The sequence below is a fragment of the Rhea pennata genome, chromosome 16, assembly GCF_028389875.1.
Source record: "Rhea pennata isolate bPtePen1 chromosome 16, bPtePen1.pri, whole genome shotgun sequence".
In the NCBI taxonomy this organism is placed as follows: domain Eukaryota; kingdom Metazoa; phylum Chordata; class Aves; order Rheiformes; family Rheidae; genus Rhea; species Rhea pennata.
In genome coordinates this window covers 7,657,403-7,678,748 of record NC_084678.1, presented here as the reverse complement: position 1 = coordinate 7,678,748, position 21,346 = coordinate 7,657,403, and the positions used below count along the sequence as shown (strand labels likewise).

The following is a 21,346-nucleotide window of genomic DNA, read 5'->3' as shown; positions in this document are numbered from 1 at the left end:
TATGACAGCAAAGTCTCCATGGCTAGGATGGCTCAAGGAGGCAGCAGGGTCCGGGCTGGCTGGTAGGAGTTTGCCTATGAAGCCCAATTAAATCCAGGTTTGGGGCCATAAATGGCAGTGCGTGGACTCAGTCAGCCGGTGCTGATTGCGAAATAACGGGGATGCTTTCAGTGCGGAGCGAGCTGATACTCAGTCATTAATTACATGTCCTTCCGTGCACGTCAGCTGACACTGTTCAGAGATAACTCGTTGATCTTGCGTTTTCATGTAATGGAAACTGTACTGAAACTTCTCAGTCCTTTCTAATGCAGAGGAGTGCAGCGCCCAGGGCAAACCGGGGGCCCAGAAAGCACCCAGGTGCGCAAGCAAGGAGAAGACAGACAGTTATGCTGGGTGCTCCTGTTTGTATTACTGGAGGGCCTGATCTGAGGTCTCAGCCAGGTGGCAGAAAGGCCTGGTGATGCCGCAGGGCTGTAGGTCAGCACGTACCTCAGGAGAGAGCACCGACTGGCTGAAAGCGTAAAAGAAAAAAAAATCACACAGCAGAATAAAGTTCTGCTGTGTTGTAAAATGCCCAATGAAAATTTTAAGATGTGTCAGCCTAAAAGCCTGGCCAGCGAGTTTCTGAGCTGTGGTGGCTCGTGCGCCCGGACGGGCGCTGCCTGGCCGGCACCAGGCGCCCGGGCGGCTGTGCCACCCTCCGAGCCAGCCCGCCCCGGCGGCCGCCCGTCCCCCCTCGCCCCTCCGCTTGCGTGCCTGGTGCTCGCAGGCAAATCCTCGCCCTGGAGGCTGTTTGGTCACGGCTGTAGAGCGGGATCTGTTTATAGGGCAGTCAGCCCCCGTAAAACGCGGTTTATAGGGAAGTAAAATGAGTCCTGTGTTGTTACTTTGCATGGCAACGTGTAAATTGCAATGCAGGCTGTGACCTTCTCCGAAAAGGAAGAGAGAAAAAAGGAAAAGGCGTGGGAGGGAGGGAAAGAAGGGAAAATCGGGGGGGGGCAGTGAAGCAAAGGAGAGGTGGAAAAGGGAATGGATGACAGAAGTGAAGAGCAACGTTGCTCTCCAGGCAGGGATTTTTCCAAGTTTTCCACTCCAGCTACAATTAAGACCAACAACAAGAGCTCAGCATCAAGGTCAACAGCCCCGGGAAGGTGTTTCCCTGGCCGCAAGGGCGCTTCTCCTGCAGCCCTGCATGTGCCTGGGAGCTGAACTCAGCAAAGCGCCTCCAGATTCAATAACAGTCAACAAGAATCACTGCTGCTCCACCAAAAGGAAAAAAAAAAAAAAAAAAAACAGCCCAGCAGCGTTCGGCAATGGGTGAGATGATTAAAGATTAACCCCCTGCCTCCTGCCTCCACCCCTCTGGGGAGTATAGGCCTTGAGGCTCAGCAAATCCTTTCAGAGAAATATTTGAAATAAAAGACAACAGATAGGGGACGCAGCGAAGGCAGAGGGAGGCAGAAGGGCCAATAGCCTCGGACAAGGGAATCAGTGCAATCTGGCCCGTGTTTGCTGATGATAATGCGCCTTTCCAAAGCCCTGATAGACATGGAGATGGCAGATTATAGCGCGGCGCTAGACCCGGCGTATACCACTCTGGAGTTTGAGAACATGCAGGTGCTGGCTATGGGCAACGGTGAGTTCCCCCGCGCCTTTCCGTCCCTCGCAGCGGGTGGGAAGAGCCGGGGCCCGAGGCGGCCGCGGCAGGGCTCGGGCGGCGGCCGTCGGGCTCCGGGGAGCTGCCGGCCCAGCAGCGTTCCCTCTTTTCCTGGAGAGGATAGAGCTGGCTGCGAGACGCGCTGTTAGAGCTGGTTGGGTGCTGCTCTGTAGCCCAGACGTCTTGGTGATGGGCACACCAGAGGAGCTAGGGAGATCACGGGTCTCCCCACCGGGTATCTGGCTGCAGCTGAGGGAGCAGGGCCTGAGCTGAGAGCGGATGGGTCTAAGCACTCCAAGGGAAAGCAAGTATCAGGCAAGTGTTTCGGCGGCAATGCTGTCCATGGCTCACCGGGAAGGCTGCGGAGCTGGGCACTCAAAAGCAAGTCCTGCCCTAGGGGAAGCTGCAGTTCAGCTGTCCCCAGAGCAGAAAGCTATGCCTGGCAAGGGTGGAAATCTTTATAAAGAGACTCAAATGGTGCCCAGGTGCTGCTGTGGCATGATCCTTCTGGGAGGGTGGAATAGCATTTAACCTACCAGGATTTGCAATATTGTCCCATTGATTTGGGGACCAAAGATTCCAGTTGATTCGATGCTCAGAGATAACAGGAGATTCCTCTCCAAGCAGCCCCCTAAAGCCTTGCCAAAGATGAGGTTAACAGCTAAACTAATACGTGGCAAAGTGAGTCACTGGGTCCTTTCCTCCTGCTGGCAGCTTCACCAAGGCTGCTGCAAAGGCTGCCTGGGTGCAGCTCTTCCCCGGGGAGGACTGTACCGGCAGCACCCAGCCCCCTGCGTATGGCTCTGCTCTGTCACGGACAGGGCACCATGGCTTCAAAGCGGCTCTACTGTGCTCTGACTGCCCACTGCCCTCCCTTGGGGTCTTGGTCCCCCTCCTTTACTTCCAGCACTGACCTTTGCACAGGTCCCCCAGGAGCAGGGTGCCAAAAGCAGCTGATCCTGGTTTAGACCCTCAAGGAGGAGCCCAGGTTTTGCTCCTTCTCCATGGTCCTCCCACCCAATGTGCACACTGGGCTCAGGTTGACCTGCAGCCCCAGCTCCCACCATGGTGAGGGGCTCCTCAGTTCAGCCCCTCCATGGGGCAGAGGGACACACAGTTTTACATGACTCTAGCTCAGGTGGGATAGGGAAAGCCCTGGAGGCAGATGAGTCAGCTAGGTTACTAGGAGCTAACTACTTCTCCTCCTCACGCGTCTGGCTCCAGATTAGGGGTCAGTCATGCCTCCAGGGCTAGTTTGGCATCTTCCCACTAAGACAACAGCACTCAGCCTGCAAAATCCCTCCCTTTGCCTTTTTCCCCAGCTGCAGCCAGCAGGACATTCTGGCACTGCTCAGCAAGGCCCTGCGATGCCAGCCCAGAGGTGGCTGCGCAGCAGGGACAGTTTGCCACTGTCACAGCTCAGATGCACCCCATTTCCAGGCACACTTTGGGACCTTTTGGGGAGAGATAATCCTCATAACACAAGCAGTCTCAGTGGTCTCTCAAACTTTCAGCAGGGTATTTTTTTCCCCCTCCTTTCCTGTTTAGCTTGACTTCAAACTGATGCTTATTAAGCCTACTTCACTGTGGCAGCCAGAAGCCCACATTTCTGGCACTAAAAAATAAATTTTACTGGAAAGTTACCCAATAGAAAATAACACTATTTTTGGTTGGCCTACTAGATTAAGATTTTGTCATTTTTCAGATAAAAGTACCTGTTTTTCCTGTTACATGCTCATTTGCATATAACACAATATACCCCTAAAAGGGATTTATCTGTCACAGATACGCAACTAATGTGATTATGGGCAGATTAGCTCTTGTCTCCTCTCAGTTGCAAGTTCTATGCTTAGATGAAACTAAAAATCTAACTTTCTAGAATGCCTTTAACCAGCCAAGCTCTCAGGATGTGCTCAGAGGGAGAAGGGCTGAGAGGTAAACCACTTGCACAGCCTCACAAGATGCTGGGCTAGTGTAGCAGGGAAGCAGCCTGGATGGAGCTTGCAGCCTCAGGCACGGGAAAGGGTTTTCTGGGCAGCAGCACAGCACAGACACACAACTCCCTCCAGCCCTGGCATGTGCTGGACATGGAGATGCAACTGCAACCCAGGAAAGAAAACCAGGAGGAAAACAAGGAATTCAAGAGACTGAAAGCAGGCAGGGAAATAAAAGCTGCTGCCAGAGCCAGAGAAGGAGCTGCTCAAGGTCCCACCATACCATTCACTCCCATGAGGACAGGATCAGCCCTGGGTTACTTATGCCCACACATCTGCACCACACAAAAGCAAAAGACCATGCAGTCCTACCACAGGCCTTGCCCATGCAGCTGGGCAACCAAACTGCCAAAGCCTGACTCCGCTGTGCCCAGGATCTTCTCACAAGAGAAAACTCCCCCAGGCTGAGCTTCAAACCTCACTAAAGGGCCCCACTTGTCCAGCTTCCTGCAGCAGCACCACTTTGACCTCCCACAACAGCCCAGCTCCAGCAACCAGCACACACCTCCTTAGGGCCAGCCTTTTATAGGGTCCAGCACCCTTTGCAGCCCAGTTTCTGCTGGCTGGGGGAGCTAGGCACCAAGTGGAAGCAGCTGTGGCCCTCCAGCGGCAAGAGTTAACCACATCCCTGCCAAATCAGAGAGGGACATGAGGGAGATGGCATGAGGGGCTGGGGAGACTGGGAGTTTGTGTACCTGGCCAAGTCAGTTGCTACCCTCAGGGTCGACTGACCGTAAGGCATCCCAAAATGAGGAGCAGATGTCTTCAAAGAGGTTGCTGTTTATTTTGCAATGCTGGCCTCAGGGGCAGAGGCTGAGTCACAAGCAGTGGCTGAGGATGTTATTTTAGCATCTGCTGTCTTGGCCAGAATCAGTGCCCAACCCCTGGTGATCTCCCTTACTGTCTGTTAAAGAAGGTTATTGGGACCAGTAGACTCAAGTATTAAAAACCTACCAAGTTTCTGTGGCCTCTTAGGTCCCGGGTATTATTTGCAACCAGGATTTCCGTGGAGAAAGGGAAATGTGCCCATGCTGATACAAGACAATGTGCATGGGAGGTGACAATTAGATCAAATGAGTTAAGAGCTGATCCCTTCAGCCTTGAGGTCTATTTGGCTTGCTGCAGGCGTTTTAGTGTAGAACTTGCATGGTTTTGAGCCTTTCAGATGTCCTTTCCTACAGAGACTTCTGCAATCCTCCATCCTTCCCAAAGAGCCCTGCAAGTGCCAACCTCCTCCTCAGTATTGAAGCACATTGGTCTCAGCCATGGTGTTACAAACCCTTGCAAATACGCAGCATACAGCCTCCTCAGTTTTACAGTGTCATCCTTTCTTTCTGGGTTAGTTTGATCTGTCCTTCCTTGCATGAGTAGTCCGGGCTGTCCTGGGTTCTTAGAGGCCTATAAGCCTGCCTAATAAATCAGCAGCTCACCCTGAGCCCGAATACCTCAGCTTACCTCTGCACTAGCTATTTCTCTGTGCTACTGAGTCCCAAAGCATCTGCAAATCCCAAAGGAATTTTGGCTGTGCTCTGTGACAGTGCCAGCGGGGTTTCCATTTAGTCTGAAGGTGTCCCTGGAGTCGGGACCTCACCCTGGCAAACACAGAGTTTTTATGTACTCAATTGAGGGATATGATCTAAGACACTCTCAGCACCCACCACTCCTTATGTAAGTCTATGACCAGGCCTCTCTACTGTATAGTCTGACAGCAGCTGCCCAGTTCCTCAGAAAATCAGGACTTTCACTGGAAATTGAGTTAGAAAATGTTGACTGGAGGCCTTATTTTCATTGTCTTCCTTCTTGTGTCCTTCCCCAAGCAGACACATCTCCATCAGAAGCAGCCAGCCTCAACACTACCAACAGCATGGGGGTGAGCGCACTGTGTGCCATCTGCGGGGACCGTGCCACAGGGAAGCATTATGGGGCTTCCAGCTGTGATGGCTGCAAAGGCTTCTTCAGAAGGAGCGTTCGAAAGAACCACATGTATTCCTGTAGGTAAGGACAGTTGGGGTTGAGTTGTGTGGCAGAGACAAAACACTCCCCGGGAGCCGAATGGAGAAAGCTTCAGGGTGCAGCAGTATGGTTCTTCATCCTCCCTCTGTGTCCTCTACTGCCTTGTCCTAACTTCACCCTCCAGCTGAGAAGGACCGGAGACAACTCTCACACCTAGATTGCCCTTAAGTAGTCACTCGGAAAAGACACCAGGTGGTCTTGCTCTATTCTGTAGGGGTCGAGCGTGTGCTCTTTGCACATTGGTGGTAGACGTCACCAACAAGCAAGGCAATGGGACTTTAAAAAGAACTGTAGAAACAAGCCTTTTCAAAGCTACCCGAGCCTGCGTGGCTGGATGCCCTTCCCCTTCACAGCAGCCTGGGCTCTGTACGCCTATGTCTTTAGTTTCCAAGCTTGATCAATCAGCAGTAAAATAGAGTAGGATCATACAAATTTGCAAGTGAAATTCATGCTGCGAACAGCTAACAGACTTTTGCTATGTGCAAGAGCTACACACAAGGAAGATCCATATTTGTCCCTCCCTGGGTTTGACGGATTTAGTCATAGAAGTGTGGAGGAAGAAGGTGGTTGCATCCCATCTCCTCCCTGAAGTCCAGCACTTGAGAAGCTACTTGCGCACCAGTGAAACCGGTCAGGTCAGAAGCAACCTGTCTGTATCCCAGACACAGCTCTGGAGGGGCACGGGAGGACTTAAATCCACTTCTTAACCTTATTAGCTTCAGAACAACCCATTTTTTTTACAGAATAAATACATTCTTCCTCCACTCTAGCTAGGATTTAACTTCTAGTGGAGTGTAAGAAAGTGACTCTGACCCCTCTGGCACACACTGGGGCACTGGGCTGTGTTGCTCCATCTTGAGCTCCTGCATGCTACTGTCAGCTCTATTCTGTCTTCATTGTACATCCAGGGCTAAGTCAGAGGAGATTTTCAGTGCTAAATAGGAAATTTAGCTAGAGTTTCCACTGGCAATAACAGAAATGTTAACAGAAAATAACCATCATGTCAGGCATTATTCTGTTAGTCATGGGACACTGTAAGCAAAGGAGGAAACTCAGATTAAAGTAAGTGTGGACATGGCACTCACTGGGGCTCCTTTCTAGCACTGAGCCTCTAGGAATCTCCTCTAAGCATGTCTTGAAGTGTGCGACTCTGAAATGTCCTGGTTTTCGGCGCAGTCTTGCTGCTCCTCACACTTCTGTTTCTTCCTAGGTTTAACAGGCAGTGTGTGGTAGACAAAGACAAAAGAAACCAGTGCCGATACTGCAGGCTTAAGAAGTGCTTCCGAGCAGGAATGAAGAAGGAAGGTGGGTCATGGTGTGGCTTCCCTGTACTGCTTCTTTAGCAGCAGTCATAATGGCCATATGTTTGAGGATGCCTATGCCACTGAAGGCTAGTCCCTGCCATTTGTGGAGATGCTTGCTCAGCCAGCTGAGCCTCATCTTCCCTCCACAGGGCTCTCAAGTGCAAAGATCCAGATCACCCATCAGAGGAGGTTTTAGGGAGAGGCTGGGTCTGCAGTCATGAACCCTGCAGATGCTCACCTGCACAGCTCCCATCCATACAAAGGTCTCACAAGCAGCCAGCATACTAATGGCTGATTAAGCCTCCAGGCAAGGCATAGGGGTCCCATGTGCCCTCAGAGTCAGAGTTCCTTGGGGCTCCTGAGCTTTGTTGTCCATATGGCCAGTACATTCAATTTCAGGGCTCCTTCTCAGGGCATCCGTCAAAATACCAGCAAAGACATACCCATGCAAGAGCCACAGAGGCACTCTCGTGTCCCAGACCTGCTCACTTTAGTACATACAGATCACACCGATAGCTCCACTGGTGCTCTTTGCTCACTTGCCCTCACACTGGCTCACACACAGGCTCTCAGGTAGCCAAGGCCATCTGAGCCATTTGGGAACAAATCACAATGTCAGTGAGAAGCAGAAGCTTCAGAGATGGTCTGGACATTTTGGAAACTCTTTGAGAGAATTGCTCTAAGTGCTTGTTCCCCACAGTCACTGTGAAATCTGCACCTAGACAGTTCAGTCCAGCAAAGGGTCCAACTGTTATTTTGCTTCTCTCTCTCTTTTTTTTTTTTTTTTCCTAATGTGTATATAGGCTCTTACTGGTCCTCTGTAGAGAGCTTAGTTTTATCCAATGCACTGGCAACAGCAGAAAGGACCCAGAGCAAAGTGGAGCATTTTGGCTATTTAAGCCCAAATGGACATATCCACCTTCCCAGGTTCACCCCACAAACTTCCACACATCTCTGCCTCTGCAGTCTTTCCGGTCCCCATGACACATACATGATGGGCCTGGTTCAGTCCTGCTCAGTGCTCCAGAGCACTTGTAGTGGTGAGGAAACCTTTGGCTGTTGGTGGCCCTGCTGATGAGGGGACCAATGCCCTTCTAGGAGTAGCCCCAAGGAGCTGTCAGTGCACCTCACAGACATCTCATCCCTGCTGATGTTGGCAAAGGAACATCAGGGAGGTGTTTGGCCCTGTTGTTTGATGTTGAAAAACTAAGCCCCACATTCCCCCCAGTTCATACCCCCTTGAAGAGAAACTTAGGAGAAAAGGGATCCTTCAAGACAACAGGGAAGCACCACCCCATACCTTGGCTGCTTTAACTGACATACTGACCTGTGAGAACGCCTCTGAGCAGGAGCATTTCTCTCCTTTTAAAAGGGACGAGATATTGCAAGGAACTTGGCTTGACTTTTCCTGAAGAACATAGGAATCCTCCTCTCCCCGCAGAGCCCGCTCATCCCATGCCCAGTGCTTTGCTGCTGTCTGTTAATATTCAATGGAAGTTACATTAGGTGCATGACCAGCTAATACTGAGCAAACATTTGGAAAACATCATGGCGTGACTGAACTCGGGGCCTGCTACTGATAACAAGCAGCATAACCTTGAGAGCTCCTATTTACAGCCGCTGACTGCAGGGCTTTTCTTCTGGCCCAGCCTCATTATTGCTTTTTATCAGGCGGATTTATACATTGAGAACGTATCAATTCAGAGAGCCACCAGCCTAAGGCAGAGACTGTTCTATTTTCCCTGCCATCAATCAATACTGTATTTGAGCAGACGGCTTTAGGTGACTGGTTTGCCTGCGGTGAGTTGTGGCTAGGCCACAGCCTTGTGAGGGAGGGAGGAATCCTCCTCAGCATTACTGCTTCTGCTTTGGCTCTTGCCGTCTCAGACTCAAAGCCCAGTCCCTTCTCAAGAATCAACCAAGTAGGGAGGCATGTTGGGCTCATCCCTGTCCTGGAACACTCTGTAGGATGAGGTATGAAAAAGCTCAATTCCTCTGAATAGGTATGTAGTATCTGTTTTGCATTTCCTTCCTCATCCATGCTTAAAGAAAAGTTTTGAACTTACCCTTTCTGGGTGCACGAGAAACAAGAGCTTCCAAATGCAGCTCACAAAAATCACATGGACAGACAAAATAGGCAAAATAGGCATGTAGACTGCCTGATTTCACACACAGTTCAGGTGGTAAGCATAGCCACAATTTCAGAGATTCCCTTAAGAAATTACAATCAAAAATTCTAGCGCTAGATCCTTTGAAATGAAATTTCTCTACAGGCTTTGAGCCAAGCACTTGGATTTTGAAATAATTCAGTTTCAGGAAAGCCTAATAAAGTGAATGTGAAAACAAAGCTACCAAATGCAGTCAGGTCTCCCAGGCATCACATCACAAACTAGGCATAGCTGCACCCTTGCCTTGTCAGGCAGGGGAGCTGTCAAACTGCAGCTAAGTGATCCAAGGCACTGTGAAAGGGAATGCCAAAAGAGTGCGAGAGGTTTTGATGTGTATTTCCATGAACGAGCTGCCGCTGAGCCAGAATTCTCTCTTGCAGCTGTACAAAACGAACGAGACCGAATCAGCACCCGAAGATCAAGTTATGAAGACAGTAGCTTGCCTTCCATCAACGTCTTGTTGCAAGCAGAAGTCCTAGCACAACAGGTACCGCTCCTTTCCTCTTTGGCTAATGCAAAAACATCAGGCATTGTGTGGCCAGTGGATCCAAGTGAGCATTTAATAGCTGAGTCTTCAAATTACCACTTCTTTTCTAAGTAACTTGTCTGCCAACTCAACAGTATTTTTTCAAAGGCATTTGTTACCTGAAACCATTCCTTTAATGCTCTCTGGTCTGGAACTGAGTTGTAAGTAATGCAGTGTGCTCAGAGGCTTTGATGAGACACATGAAAGCTGGAGTGCCTGCTGGCGTAAAACAGGGTAGAAGAAATCCAAGGAGCTGCATCTGTTTATGCCAGCCAGGGGGCTGGCCTTGCACAAGCGGTCTCTGCTCCCACTAGCTGTTCGTAACTCAGATTCTGGCTTCCTGAACAATTTCATGAGGAATTAGTTTCATGCTTGCTTTATGCAAACGTTTGCTCCAGTGTTTGCTTAAAATTTGCCATTTGCACAAACACACAGCAAGGAAACTCATTTCCTAGAATGTTCACTTGAAAAGAGGACCTCGATTTAGGAACCTGAATGCTGCAAACAATATATGTTAAATTGGCAATGTCTGGGAAGAATGGAGAGAGCAGACTCCAAAGAGGGGAACATTGAGATTTTTCTCCTGGTGTGTCTGTTCAGAAAGGAACTCACACAGTTTCCTCCCCTGCCAGGCAGCCTGAATCCAAAATGTGGCCAGTTTTTTATTGCGCAGACATGTGTGCTTAGTTCAGGTCATTATTACTGCTGTGCAAGGAAGGTCGTCATTCAGAGCTAGGCATCTCTTAGAGTCATCTCTATCCTGCCATCCTACTGCTTCAGTTTCCCTTCATCTCTTCTGATAGGTATTATTACAAATTATTCCACCCTGCTCCTTATTTCTGGACTGATCTTCCCAGCCAGATCATTTTCCTCACCTTGTTCCAAATCCTCCTCCTGAGAACTCATGGCTGCTTGAAGCCTAGGAGAGAGGTGAGGGGACACACACAACAGAGGGAAGGACACATCCAGGCTGAGGTACAGATCAGCTGAAAGGGAGAGCAGGGCTGACTTGGGGAGTCAGTCCTGGCAGCTCAGCCTGTGACCATTAGATCCTATTGCTGCTCCCTCATCCTTCCTTCTTTTTTTGGAGGTGACACCCCTGCAGATTGGGCTACATTCCCATGCCAGGGCTGTGTCTCAAGACATGCTGTGTGTCAGTTTTGCACTGCCCAGATAGAGACAGTGGATTGATTTTTTGGGGGTACAAACTTGTTATAAAGAAATGGAGTTCTCCAGATCATTGGGATGGGTTAGGCAGGTGCTAGCGGCAGCACAGCAGGAACCCTGTGTTGTCACTTCCAGCCTCTGTCTCTGCTCAGAAGGCACCATCACCCACAACTACCACCCTCCACCTAAGCCGGGTCAATGGGATCTTCAAACTCCTGCTCAAATAGGAGCGATTTAGGGCAGCCCAGGGAGATGAGTGCAGCCAAGACAGTCGCTAGGGAGCGAGCTGCCACAGAAATTTCCCAGAAAGAGCATGGAGAGCTCCAGGTTTATGGTTCTCCTCCAAAACTGGTGTACGCAAGTGATGTAGGCTGCAGGACATGGAGGGATCGCTAAGGTGCAGGAAGTCTGGACCCCAGACAGGACAGAGAGCACATGCCACTGGCAGGTTTCTGTGGAAGAACAACGATGAGGCAGGAGGCAGGAACTACCATCCTTCGTGGGAGCCAGGGAGAGCAGCACTTCTTGTTCTAGTTAAAACAAAGGTGGATTCAGGTTGGCAGTCTGCATTCTTCCTTGCTTCAGGAGTCATGTTTCCCTGAAGATGCTCTGGGACAGGATGTGCTGGTGCTCTCGGCTCCGCGCTGGAGCCCAGGGTCAGGCTTTAAGGTTCAGTTCCTTGACAAGGGGAAGTGCCAAGTCCCATGGGTGCCAAGAAGACAAAGGGCCAAGCCTTTATGCCGGTAGCATATCCTGTCTCATCCCATGCCTCACCTTGTCCTGCATAGGTCCTAATATATTTATATAGTCTAAAAATAGTAACGGTGCTGTTCCCAGTGAGGTGAGACAACAGGGCCTCAAGTCATCAGAACTACACGGGAAGGACATTTCTGGGACTCTGAGTCTTGTAGCAGCATCATATGTAAGGCTTGAGCAGAGATAAAATACTGATAAAAAACACAATCATGAACAAATCCAGAGAAGCTGTTGCCCTCCTGCAGAGAACAGACAGACTCATTAGACAAGACAGGCTCCAGCACACTAATCGGTAACTTTTATGTGCCTGGCTAATTAGAACAAGATACTGCTGAGGAGTTGCTTTCTCCGAGATCTCAGGTCACTCACTCAGAGGTCTTTATTTATTTGCTAAGCCTTCCGGGCTCTCTGATTAGGGTAATACATGGTGAGATTTTTACAATCTTATTTATTCAACAATAGCTCCAGAGCTGGAAAATTTCCAAGTAATGCAACCTGGAAAGAAATGCAGGTAGCATCTGAACTCCATTTCCTTTAGAAGGCTGGCAGGGTCCAAGCTGAAATTGCTGGCAGGAATAGGCCAGGAAGAGCTGATGTTGTTCAAGAGCAGAGAGGGCAGGCGGAGGGCAGCGATAGGGTTGAGTTAATTGGTCACAGAAGCATGAGGACAAAGTAGTGACTAAGGGCAAACTTTTAGATGAGCTGGATGAGCAGCTATGCATGAGAACTGGGTGTGAAGTTGGGTACCTTGTTTTGGGGGGATGTTTCTTCCAGCTCATGTAACCACTGACTTGTAATATCCACAGAGTTGTCAGACTTATCCCTTGCAAATGAAATGGCCCTATTTGCCTTTGCAATCATAAATATTCTCCATGCAAAAGAAGTGACCTGTGTTGCTGTCAGCATGTTTGCACACATGCAGTTTTGCAAAAAAGGCTGAAATACTGGGGAAAGGGGTTGTTTTCTTTAAAGTATTTCTTTGGCATTTGTCAAATATTAATGACCTAGTGCTAATCTCACAGAGACCAACCTGAGACCTGGAGAACTGTTTTCATTAGAGACTTCTCATGCGCCTGCTAACTGAGACAAGAGGAGAAATACAGCCTACATGTCTTATGTTAAAAGCAAAACAAAGCAGTTCTGGCCAAGCACCAGCTCTGGAAGGGGGAGCAGGTCTCTGCCTTGTCATGTGACCAGGTGGACACATGCTACTGGGGACAGCAGGACAGCAAAAGGGAAAGTCTTTCCCTCATTGTTTTATGAGCCCCTTTGTCCCCTGCTAGATCTTGAAGGAGCACAGTGGATATTTCAGTGGAAATTCATCTTGGCCTTAGAAGTATTTCTTCCGTGCTTTCCAGACTATTCAAGGCACAGTCTCCGCTCTGAAGTATTTCATATTTACAGATCCTGAGCTGATCTCTACTTGAAATGAGCTGTGCTGGGCCACGTGCTTTGGGGGCCTGGATATGCAACAGTAAAAAGTAATTGTCTCAGTGCTGGATCAGTGCGTCACCCCACATCCCATGGACCTTCCTCAACCTGGGGATTTTCTTGCTCCTGGTCTCTCTGCGGCTCCAAAACCTGAAAAGTCTCTTCCCTCCCTGCAGATATCATCCCCAGTTCCTGTGATGAATGGAGACATCCGAGGGAAGAAGATTGCCAACATCTCGGACGTGTGCGAATCCATGAAGCAGCAGCTGCTGGTGCTGGTGGAGTGGGCCAAATACATCCCTGCCTTCTGTGAGCTGCCCCTGGATGACCAGGCGAGTCCTCGTGATCTACCCTCTTCCCCAGCAAAGACAGTGGGGAGCCAAATGACAGCAAAACAGCCAGCAGCTTCAAAGAAAATGGGCACTGTTTGCTCTGTTATCGTGACTGCTGGAGCTGGCTGGGGAATGGCGTGCACACAATGCCAGCAAGGGCCACTTGCCTGTGCAGTCAATCAGTCGATGAGCACAGTCATGATAACAGTGAGCTCAAATTAGATACATAATCAGGTGTGCATTTTGCATGGATCTATTGGTCAATTATTTGTTGATTTGTTCCAGTTTGTGCAGCACTTTGAAAATCTGAGATGCTATAAAAATGCTTAGACGACTTAGGAAAAATCACTTAGTGTAAGGTCTGCTCAAGACTTAAAAACAAAGCTACCTGTCTGTATTTCTTTCTGGTTTGTGCTGGGGATATGTTTGTATCCATTCTCCTAGTGTGGAATTATTCAAGATAAACATTATTTTACTAACATTTACGTTCGAGATCCCAAGGCAATAAGAAAATCTCTCTGAAGAGTTAAAAAATAGAAACATATTTGCATTTAAAACAAATTACTAAAATGACATCTGCTGATTCCTCCACCAAGATAAACACTGTGGATTTGAATTCCCCTATAAGATGGTACTGTGGGACCTCAGAAAGCCCCAAAGAGACACAATGTGCTGTCTCCTCTTTAAGTCTAAGTTGCAGAGTCTGCAGCAGATGTTGTAGGACACGATGTGTGCACAGGCTTGAACAGCACTTGGGTGGCTCCCAAGGGCCAGGGCAAGCAGTTCACTTCTGACAGCGGCCAGCACAGAACCTGTCATGCGTAGGAAGGTATTTCCAGTCTATCTGCTGTTCGGTCACAAAACCAGATTGCGTCCTCTTCAGCTAGGATCAGCCTCCAGCCCTGTTGACGTTTGCATCATGAAGAAAAACGATACGTAGCAAGTGAGAGTATCCCCCGATCAACTTTCCCTTGCCACCCTAAATCTTAACCCTGAGATCCTGAGTTACTACCCTGCAGCACAGAGCCCTGTGGAATTCAGGGTTTTTTAGCAGCCCCAAAGAGCACTTTTCTCTCTTTTCCAATGTGTGAAAGTGTTAATATCTTTACAACTATAAGCAATTTGCTAAACTCCTAAGGCAAATACAACTCAAAAATTTATGGAAAACAAAATGGAATCCAATGACAAATTATATTTACCCAGCAAACAGGCTGCAGCCCAGAGAAGGCTTGGGGCAGCTCTACATATGCCATTGGATCCTTCTGCCACCTGGAACAGAGGCAGTAAACCTGGTTAATAACTCCAGAAAACCACAGAAATTTGCACATGAGCTCATTTTACAATTGTGCTGATGAAAAATTTTTGAAAGAAGCAAAACCTAGGGACGAGATTGCGTAAACGCTTCATTCCCACAGGGGAGAGGCCACTCAGAGCTTGCTCCGTGGCCTCTTCTCAACTGAAACAGGGCTTCTGCTAGGAATAACCATCCCCCAGGATGAGCAGTTCCCAAGCTGTCCCAAAGGGTTTGAGAGGAAAGACTGCACTGCATAAAATGTATGTAATTAATGACATCCATGCTTTCGAAGGATAGTGTGTGAGAACAGAGACAACAGATACTCACGGGAGTGCAGGAAGGAGGACAGAAATGTCAGGAAGCAGGGATGAACAGAAATATGTGCAAGCCAGCTGCCCAAGGGGCATGAGAGCTGGTCAAGACATGTCTAGTGGGAACAATTAATGTTGGGAAATACTGTTACATTGCTATTAAAATGTTGCCTGAGAATGAATCATCTCTGCCAATGTTTTTAAAGGAAAGGTCATATTCAACACCTTGTTTTTCCTCTGCACCTAAATGTCAAAGTACTTGCTTTGGTGGGGCAAAGCCATCTCATTTCAAGGTTAAACTTCTACTTTGTTCATTTACAACTTTTATATTCATTCTAGTTCACAATAGAGTGATGTATCTGAGGTTAATCACTGAGAGAACAAATATCAAATGAATGGTTTTGCTTTGTTAAAGTAATATATTTTAACTGGACTCAAACAAGTGAATTGTATTGAAAAAAAAATGGTGGCTCCAAAATGAGATTTTCCTGAATTTGCATTAAGCAGGAAGTCTCTACATGAGAGTTTTGCTTTCCCTAGGGAGCTTCACTTTTTCCAGCCTTCTCAAATCTTCACCAGATGGGAAAGCTCAGTTTTGTGTAGCTTTGGTAATCACGATCAGCCTCCGTTAACACATCCACCCATGTTTGGATAGTGATACAGAGAGGCTGGATTTTGGCATATAAAGGTTCCCCACCATCACGTATGTGTAGTCTTTTTGCAAGGACCTCCACTCTGTTTATTTTGCATAACTCTTTTACTCTAGCTGAAAAAAAAAATCTCTCTCAGACATTAGCATCTTTTCTAATCAGCTCTGTTTCATGGAGGAGGCATTCTCCTGACATTTCTGGCAGGATAAGACTTCTCTTGGCTGTCTGATGCTGATAGATAATGCACTGGAAAATGGGACTATTCCCATCAGGACATGCTTTTCAGAATCTTTCCATTAATGTTTAATAATTGTTTTCTTCAGCAGAGGTTCCTGGCTGGACATTAAGAAGCCTCCATGTCAGGCTGTCCAATCGTTAACTTCTGTTTCTGCCTAAATCTTTGAAATTTTTAACCGAAGGAGGGCAAAAGATTCAGAACATTCTCAGGAACCACTGAGGGGTGTAAAATGAAACACTTCAATCATTAACGTCAGTGTAGAAAAACATCCCTCTGGCTTCCCTGGCCTGAATGTCCATTATCAATGAGGGAACAAATGACCAGAAGGTGCCCACCTTCCAATGGGACATGGGTCCCCAATCCATGCAACGATCCTCCTCGCTCCCACAATACAAAGTGAAAGATGCAGCGTCCCTTCACATAGATGCTTCAGGAGGCCTTGGCCTCCAGTCCTGGGCCATTTAACACAGCACAGGGGAGTGTGGTAGAGCTTCTAGGTAGCCCTTAGAGAGGGGCAAGATGCATGCAGGCTGAGTTAGAGCCCTATAGATCTCATATCTGCTGGTTTTGCTGAATCTAGAGTTGTCTATACAAAGGAATAAATCACATTTTGGCTTCTTCCTCTGACTTTGGTCATTTAACTGGAGAGAGGATCTCACCCCGCAACCCTAAGTGCCACACAGAAGTTCTGGGATTTCTCTCCTGTTCACATGAAATTGCAGCCTTCTCTCTGTCTCTCTGCTGCCACCACACAAATAACTTGTCCCTGTCCTTGCAGGTGGCACTGCTGCGAGCACATGCAGGGGAACATCTGTTACTGGGTGCTGCCAAGAGGTCCATGGTGTTCAAGGATGTCCTGCTGCTAGGTAAAGAGTGCACTTCTGCTCTCCACCAATCTACTTCTACTAAGCATCCCTCTCAGGTGTTGGAGGAGAGGGTGACATCCTTTTTGCAGAATAGTGGCTTGAACATCTGTATTTTAGAAAGCCTAGCACCACCTTAGTGGGTATCTGGGCTTGGCTCACTTCACATCAAGGTCATGGCTGCTCGGGTAAAGCTGGGGGACTATGAACATCCATGCTGCCCTGCCAGGTTTGTGTGAGCAGACCATGCTGTACCTGAGAAAGAGGCTCTCACTCCTCAGTCATCTTCTCGCTTGAGTGACTACTGTCAGCCCTGTGATTAAATAACGAGAGGCTGTTCTGGCAACACAGATCAGCACTTCTGGTGGGCAGTGCTAGGGAATGGGCAGAAGTGAGAACTTCCTGGGACCCAGCTAGTACCCCAACCCCAAATCATCTCAACATTGGTTTTCTGGGGTAAGAAACTTTTGAAGCCCTTGCCACTCTTAGTAAGTCTTGGGCAATGACAGGGTGATAGTCTCTGTACTGCTTATCTAAAGGAAATGACCACATCATCCCACGGAACTGCCCCGAACTCGTGGAGGTGAGCCGCGTGGCTATCCGCATCCTGGATGAGCTGGTCCTTCCGTTCCAGGAGCTACAGATAGATGATAATGAGTATGCCTGCTTGAAAGCCATCATCTTCTTTGACCCAGGTATGCTCCAGCTTGTAGTAGGTGATGGTCACCATCAAGGGGGACTAGACTGGGTTATACTGGCTGATGCTGAGTTATGTAAATGCTACCTGGTCTCCTCTCTGGGCAAAACTGTTCTTAGATTGAGAGGAGAAAGGCTAAGAGGAGGAAAAATGTCTGTAGCAACATATAGGGGAATAAGAGAGAGCATACCTCAACCTGAGCCTAGAGCTCATGCTGTTACTGAAGGGCAGTTCCTAGGGAAGCAGCCTGGATAGTTTGCTCTGTGGATTATTTCAGATGCCAAAGGACTGAGTGACCCCTCCAAGATCAAGCGGATGCGGTACCAGGTGCAGGTTAGCCTGGAGGACTACATCAATGACCGGCAGTACGACTCACGGGGCCGCTTCGGGGAGCTGCTGCTGCTGTTGCCCGTGCTGCAGAGCATTACCTGGCAGATGATAGAGCAGATCCAATTTGTCAAGCTCTTCGGGATGGCTAAGATAGACAACCTGTTGCAGGAGATGCTGCTGGGAGGTGAGTACTTGAGTACAGGGAGGTGAGATGCTTTTCAGTGCTCCCCAATCACCATCCCCTTAGGACCCTCCATTGCTGCCACTACAGAGCTGAGTAAGGCAGAGTCCCAGACTGTGTGCAGGTTAGCCCCTGTTATGGAGAGGCATTTCCAGCCCTCAGCTTGTAGCTGAGTTTTCCTGTGCAACTCCCAAACACCTACCATCCAGCCGTTCCATTAACTCTCCTCTGTGTCAGAAGAGGCCATCAGAATAAAAGGCCCTGAAAGGTTTGGTTGAAAGAATGCCCAGATTTTCTACTGGGAGCATCCAGTGGGACAAAACAAAATGAGAAGTTGCCACTGTGCTATTCTTTGTGTGATGTAACTCAGGAGGAGGAGAACATAATGCTCTGTAAGAGGAAACACAGGAGGCAGGCAGGAGAACTGAGCCCAAAATGTCCATGAAAGATGGGAAGGGTGTGCTCCAATCACAAACATACAAGCAGTTCATGCACAGTTACTGGAGAGGCTTTGACATTTTGGTCTATGCCCCTCTGAACTGTCTCCTTCTGCCATCATGGCAATGTTATATGCATGGTTTTAGGGTCATCAAGTGAAACACCGCATGCTCACCATCCTTTGCACCCTCATCTGATCCAGGAGAACCTGGGAACAAATGTCATTGTGGCCAACACAATGCCACCTCAGATGCACAACGGCCAGATGTGTGAGTATCACCAGAGTGACTTATAGCTCTCGGGAGAAACTATGAGCCTTCCAGTGTTCCTATGGAGGTAGTTTCTACCTTGCAAGGAAATTTCCATGCAAGACAGTCTCTGATAATGAGTGTGTGAGAAATTCCTATGCAGAAAGGATGGAAAGACAAATAGAGAAGTGAGTCAGATCAGGTTAGGCAAGATTAACTGATTCAACAAGATGTTCCCTGTCAGATTGTAACTTTTTCTTAGTCCTAAATTTAGGAACTAATGGTTCCATCCAGTGCCTACTGGAATCAGTGGAAAGGTTCCTCTTCCCCTGAATAGTTCAAAAATACATCATTTTGCCCTCTGCAAAAACACAGGAAAATCAGATTCACAATGTGGGGTCACCACCTGAGAATCTGGGGACGGGACAACCTCAACCGATCAAACAAATGGCCAGAGCAGGTCATTAGGACATCTAACTGGGAGGACTTTGTGGGGGTCTGTGTGTTAGGGCTGCCTTGCAGCAAATACACAAGCCATTAGAAGCCATGGTTTTGCTACAGAGCCTTTGTCATGCTTATACCTGAACCTCACGAGTGAGGAGTAGATCCCAGTGCTTTGAAGTCCATGCTGCCCTTCTAATCTTGTTTATCTCTCTATAGCTACTCCAGAGACTCCACAACCATCTCCACCTGCGGGCTCAGGGCCAGAGCAATACAAGCTACTGCCTGGAGCCATTGCAACTGTGGCAAAACAGCCCACCTCCATCCCACAACCCACCATCACCAAACAGGAAGTCATCTAGCAATCTGCAGAACAGCTGGCCTCTTTCAGAAGACCACGTGGGAAAAAAGCCCAAACTGTCTCTGTCACTGTGAAAAAAGAACCATCAAGAGGTCCTGGGGCACAGACACACAGACTTGCTTATTGGAATAGACCACCACCATCAAAAGCTGTCCTTCCTGCAGCTATGGACAGCACGTGCCATGGGCAGCTCCAAGACACAGGACTAGGGCTGAAGCCTTGTTGAAATTCTCATTCCTTATAAGGCCAGAGTTCTGCCTCCCTCAGCAGGGAGTTTCAGTGGCCAGATGGGACAGTGCAGCTGGTTGTCTCTCCATTGCCATCTCTCAGCATTGGTTCAGCGCACACACCCTGCAAACAAGCTATTCCCCAAACAAGGATGCTGCGCTGCATAACAGGGGTTTCTTTCCACAGCCATGAGAGTTTCCCAAATAGTCTTTGGTCCAGCCAAATTTCACAGAGCTGAAAACTCCCTGGAAAGCATCACTGTAGGTGAAGCACACTGGGGTTTGCCCAGGTAGCACTGCCAGTATTGCTCCTCAACCTCAGCTCACATCCCAGATCTTTTCATGGTGTCACCCTCCAGCAGTGTAAACCACAAGCCAGGTCTAACATCTCTTTTAACTGATACTGGAGCAAAGTCTGGCCCATTAGGATCCTTCATTATTTGGATCCTTCTGCCTTTTGAAGGGTTTTGTTATTCCTGTACCTGACTGCCCTACTACTGCAGAGCTCAGAAGGGGCAACCACTGCCAGATCCTTCCCTTACACTGCCACTGCCTACACATTGCCTGGACTGGAGAGTTGCCTGGTCCGTGAGATTCACGAGTTTTCAGCTAATGAGACGGGATCACCCTGACCCAGGCTGGCTGTAGGCAACACTGCCCAAAATATCGCTGGCCCCTATATTGCTTTTCAAATTTATCAACAAAGGAAGATCTTTTGCTACTTGTTGGGAAGGGAGTAGGGTGAAAGGGTATATGAAGGGAAGAAGTCTGTGAGGACAAGAAGAGTCCAAGCCTCACAGGCTGCACTAAGGTCTCAGGCTGCCCCAAAGCTGAGAGCGTTGTGACCTAGGATTTCAGTTTAGACCCAGCTTTAATGCTAGCACATGCCATATAATCTACCTGGTTTAGTCCAGCACCACTCCCTCTACTTAGAGGGAGTGGCTGATACAGATTTATGGGGCTTTATAGTTTGATAAGAATTCATTATGACCCTTTCAGACCTCAGAGGGTTTGAGGGCAATAACCTCAAACCATAAAGCTTTGAATCTTACTGTGAAGAGTTACAGAAGCACTGTCTCACATGAACCTCTTGGGTCTCTACCCACCATATATCTGTGCCATCCTTGGGTCTGAACCCTCTGCCATAATCCCCATTTCTCTTTGCCTACATGTTTTCTTTGCTCACTGAAGTCTGTCAGTGCTGAAATCCTGCAGAATTCATCTTTGGTTTATGCTGAAGACAGCAAAGCAGCCTACCCCATGTCCAGCATTTGCCTCTCTGGGAGAGAGCAGCACTGGAGCTGACAGAGCCCTGCCCAACTTCAGGCCTTCAGGAGGTCCCTCTGGCCTCATGTGCCACCTAATTCATTTTTGGCAGCCCTATGGCAGAGGTGCCAAGAAAACTTGCAACAAGTTTTTACAAGGGAAGACAGCAGATGCACGGTATCTGTGCCCGAGAAAATCCAGCAAGAAGGAAAAGTCCTGCAATTTACCTCTCCATAAGAACTCAAAGCATTTTATTCTGGGGCAATAGCAGCTATAACTAACCCTAGACTATGTCTCTGTGAGGTTCTGGCCTCGTGGGAAGATGAAGTTGGTGGAATCACAACTGCCAAAAAGGTCTGGGAGAAATCCCTGGCAGGGAAAAATCTGAGCTAGTCTAAGCAGAAGAGCTACAGATCTGTCCCTTGATTTCCAGTGCAAAAATGAAACACCTGG

General features: G+C 48.4%; 1 protein-coding gene across 3 annotated transcripts; it reads left to right on the top strand.

Annotated features, from left to right (window-relative positions):
• The first annotated feature begins 1,521 nt into the window (after positions 1-1,521).
• On the top strand, positions 1,522-19,401 carry HNF4A (hepatocyte nuclear factor 4 alpha). Of its 3 annotated transcripts, none has more exons than XM_062589234.1 (10): positions 1,522-1,636; positions 5,472-5,646; positions 6,875-6,969; positions 9,517-9,623; positions 13,193-13,348; positions 16,620-16,707; positions 17,244-17,399; positions 17,679-17,915; positions 18,497-18,619; positions 19,259-19,401. In XM_062589234.1, exons 1-10 carry the CDS (start codon positions 1,522-1,524, stop codon positions 19,399-19,401), a joined length of 1,395 nt encoding a protein of 464 aa, XP_062445218.1. The 3 variants fall into 3 exon arrangements, with proteins under 3 accessions (XP_062445218.1, XP_062445215.1, XP_062445217.1); XM_062589231.1 differs by having other exon boundaries at positions 18,497-18,634; XM_062589233.1 differs by having other exon boundaries at positions 5,469-5,646.
• Positions 19,402-21,346: the final 1,945 nt, after the last annotated feature.

Excerpts from the sequence above, each read along its gene's own strand:
- HNF4A (XM_062589231.1), top strand. The coding sequence starts at position 1,522 with ATGCGCCTTTCCAAAGCCCTGATAGACATGGAGATGGCAGATTATAGC. Across the intron at positions 9,624-13,192 it reads CAGAAGTCCTAGCACAACAG|ATATCATCCCCAGTTCCTGT; the intron begins GTACCGCTCCTT and ends CCCTCCCTGCAG. Across the intron at positions 18,635-19,258 it reads GATGTGTGAGTATCACCAGA|CTACTCCAGAGACTCCACAA; the intron begins GTGACTTATAGC and ends ATCTCTCTATAG.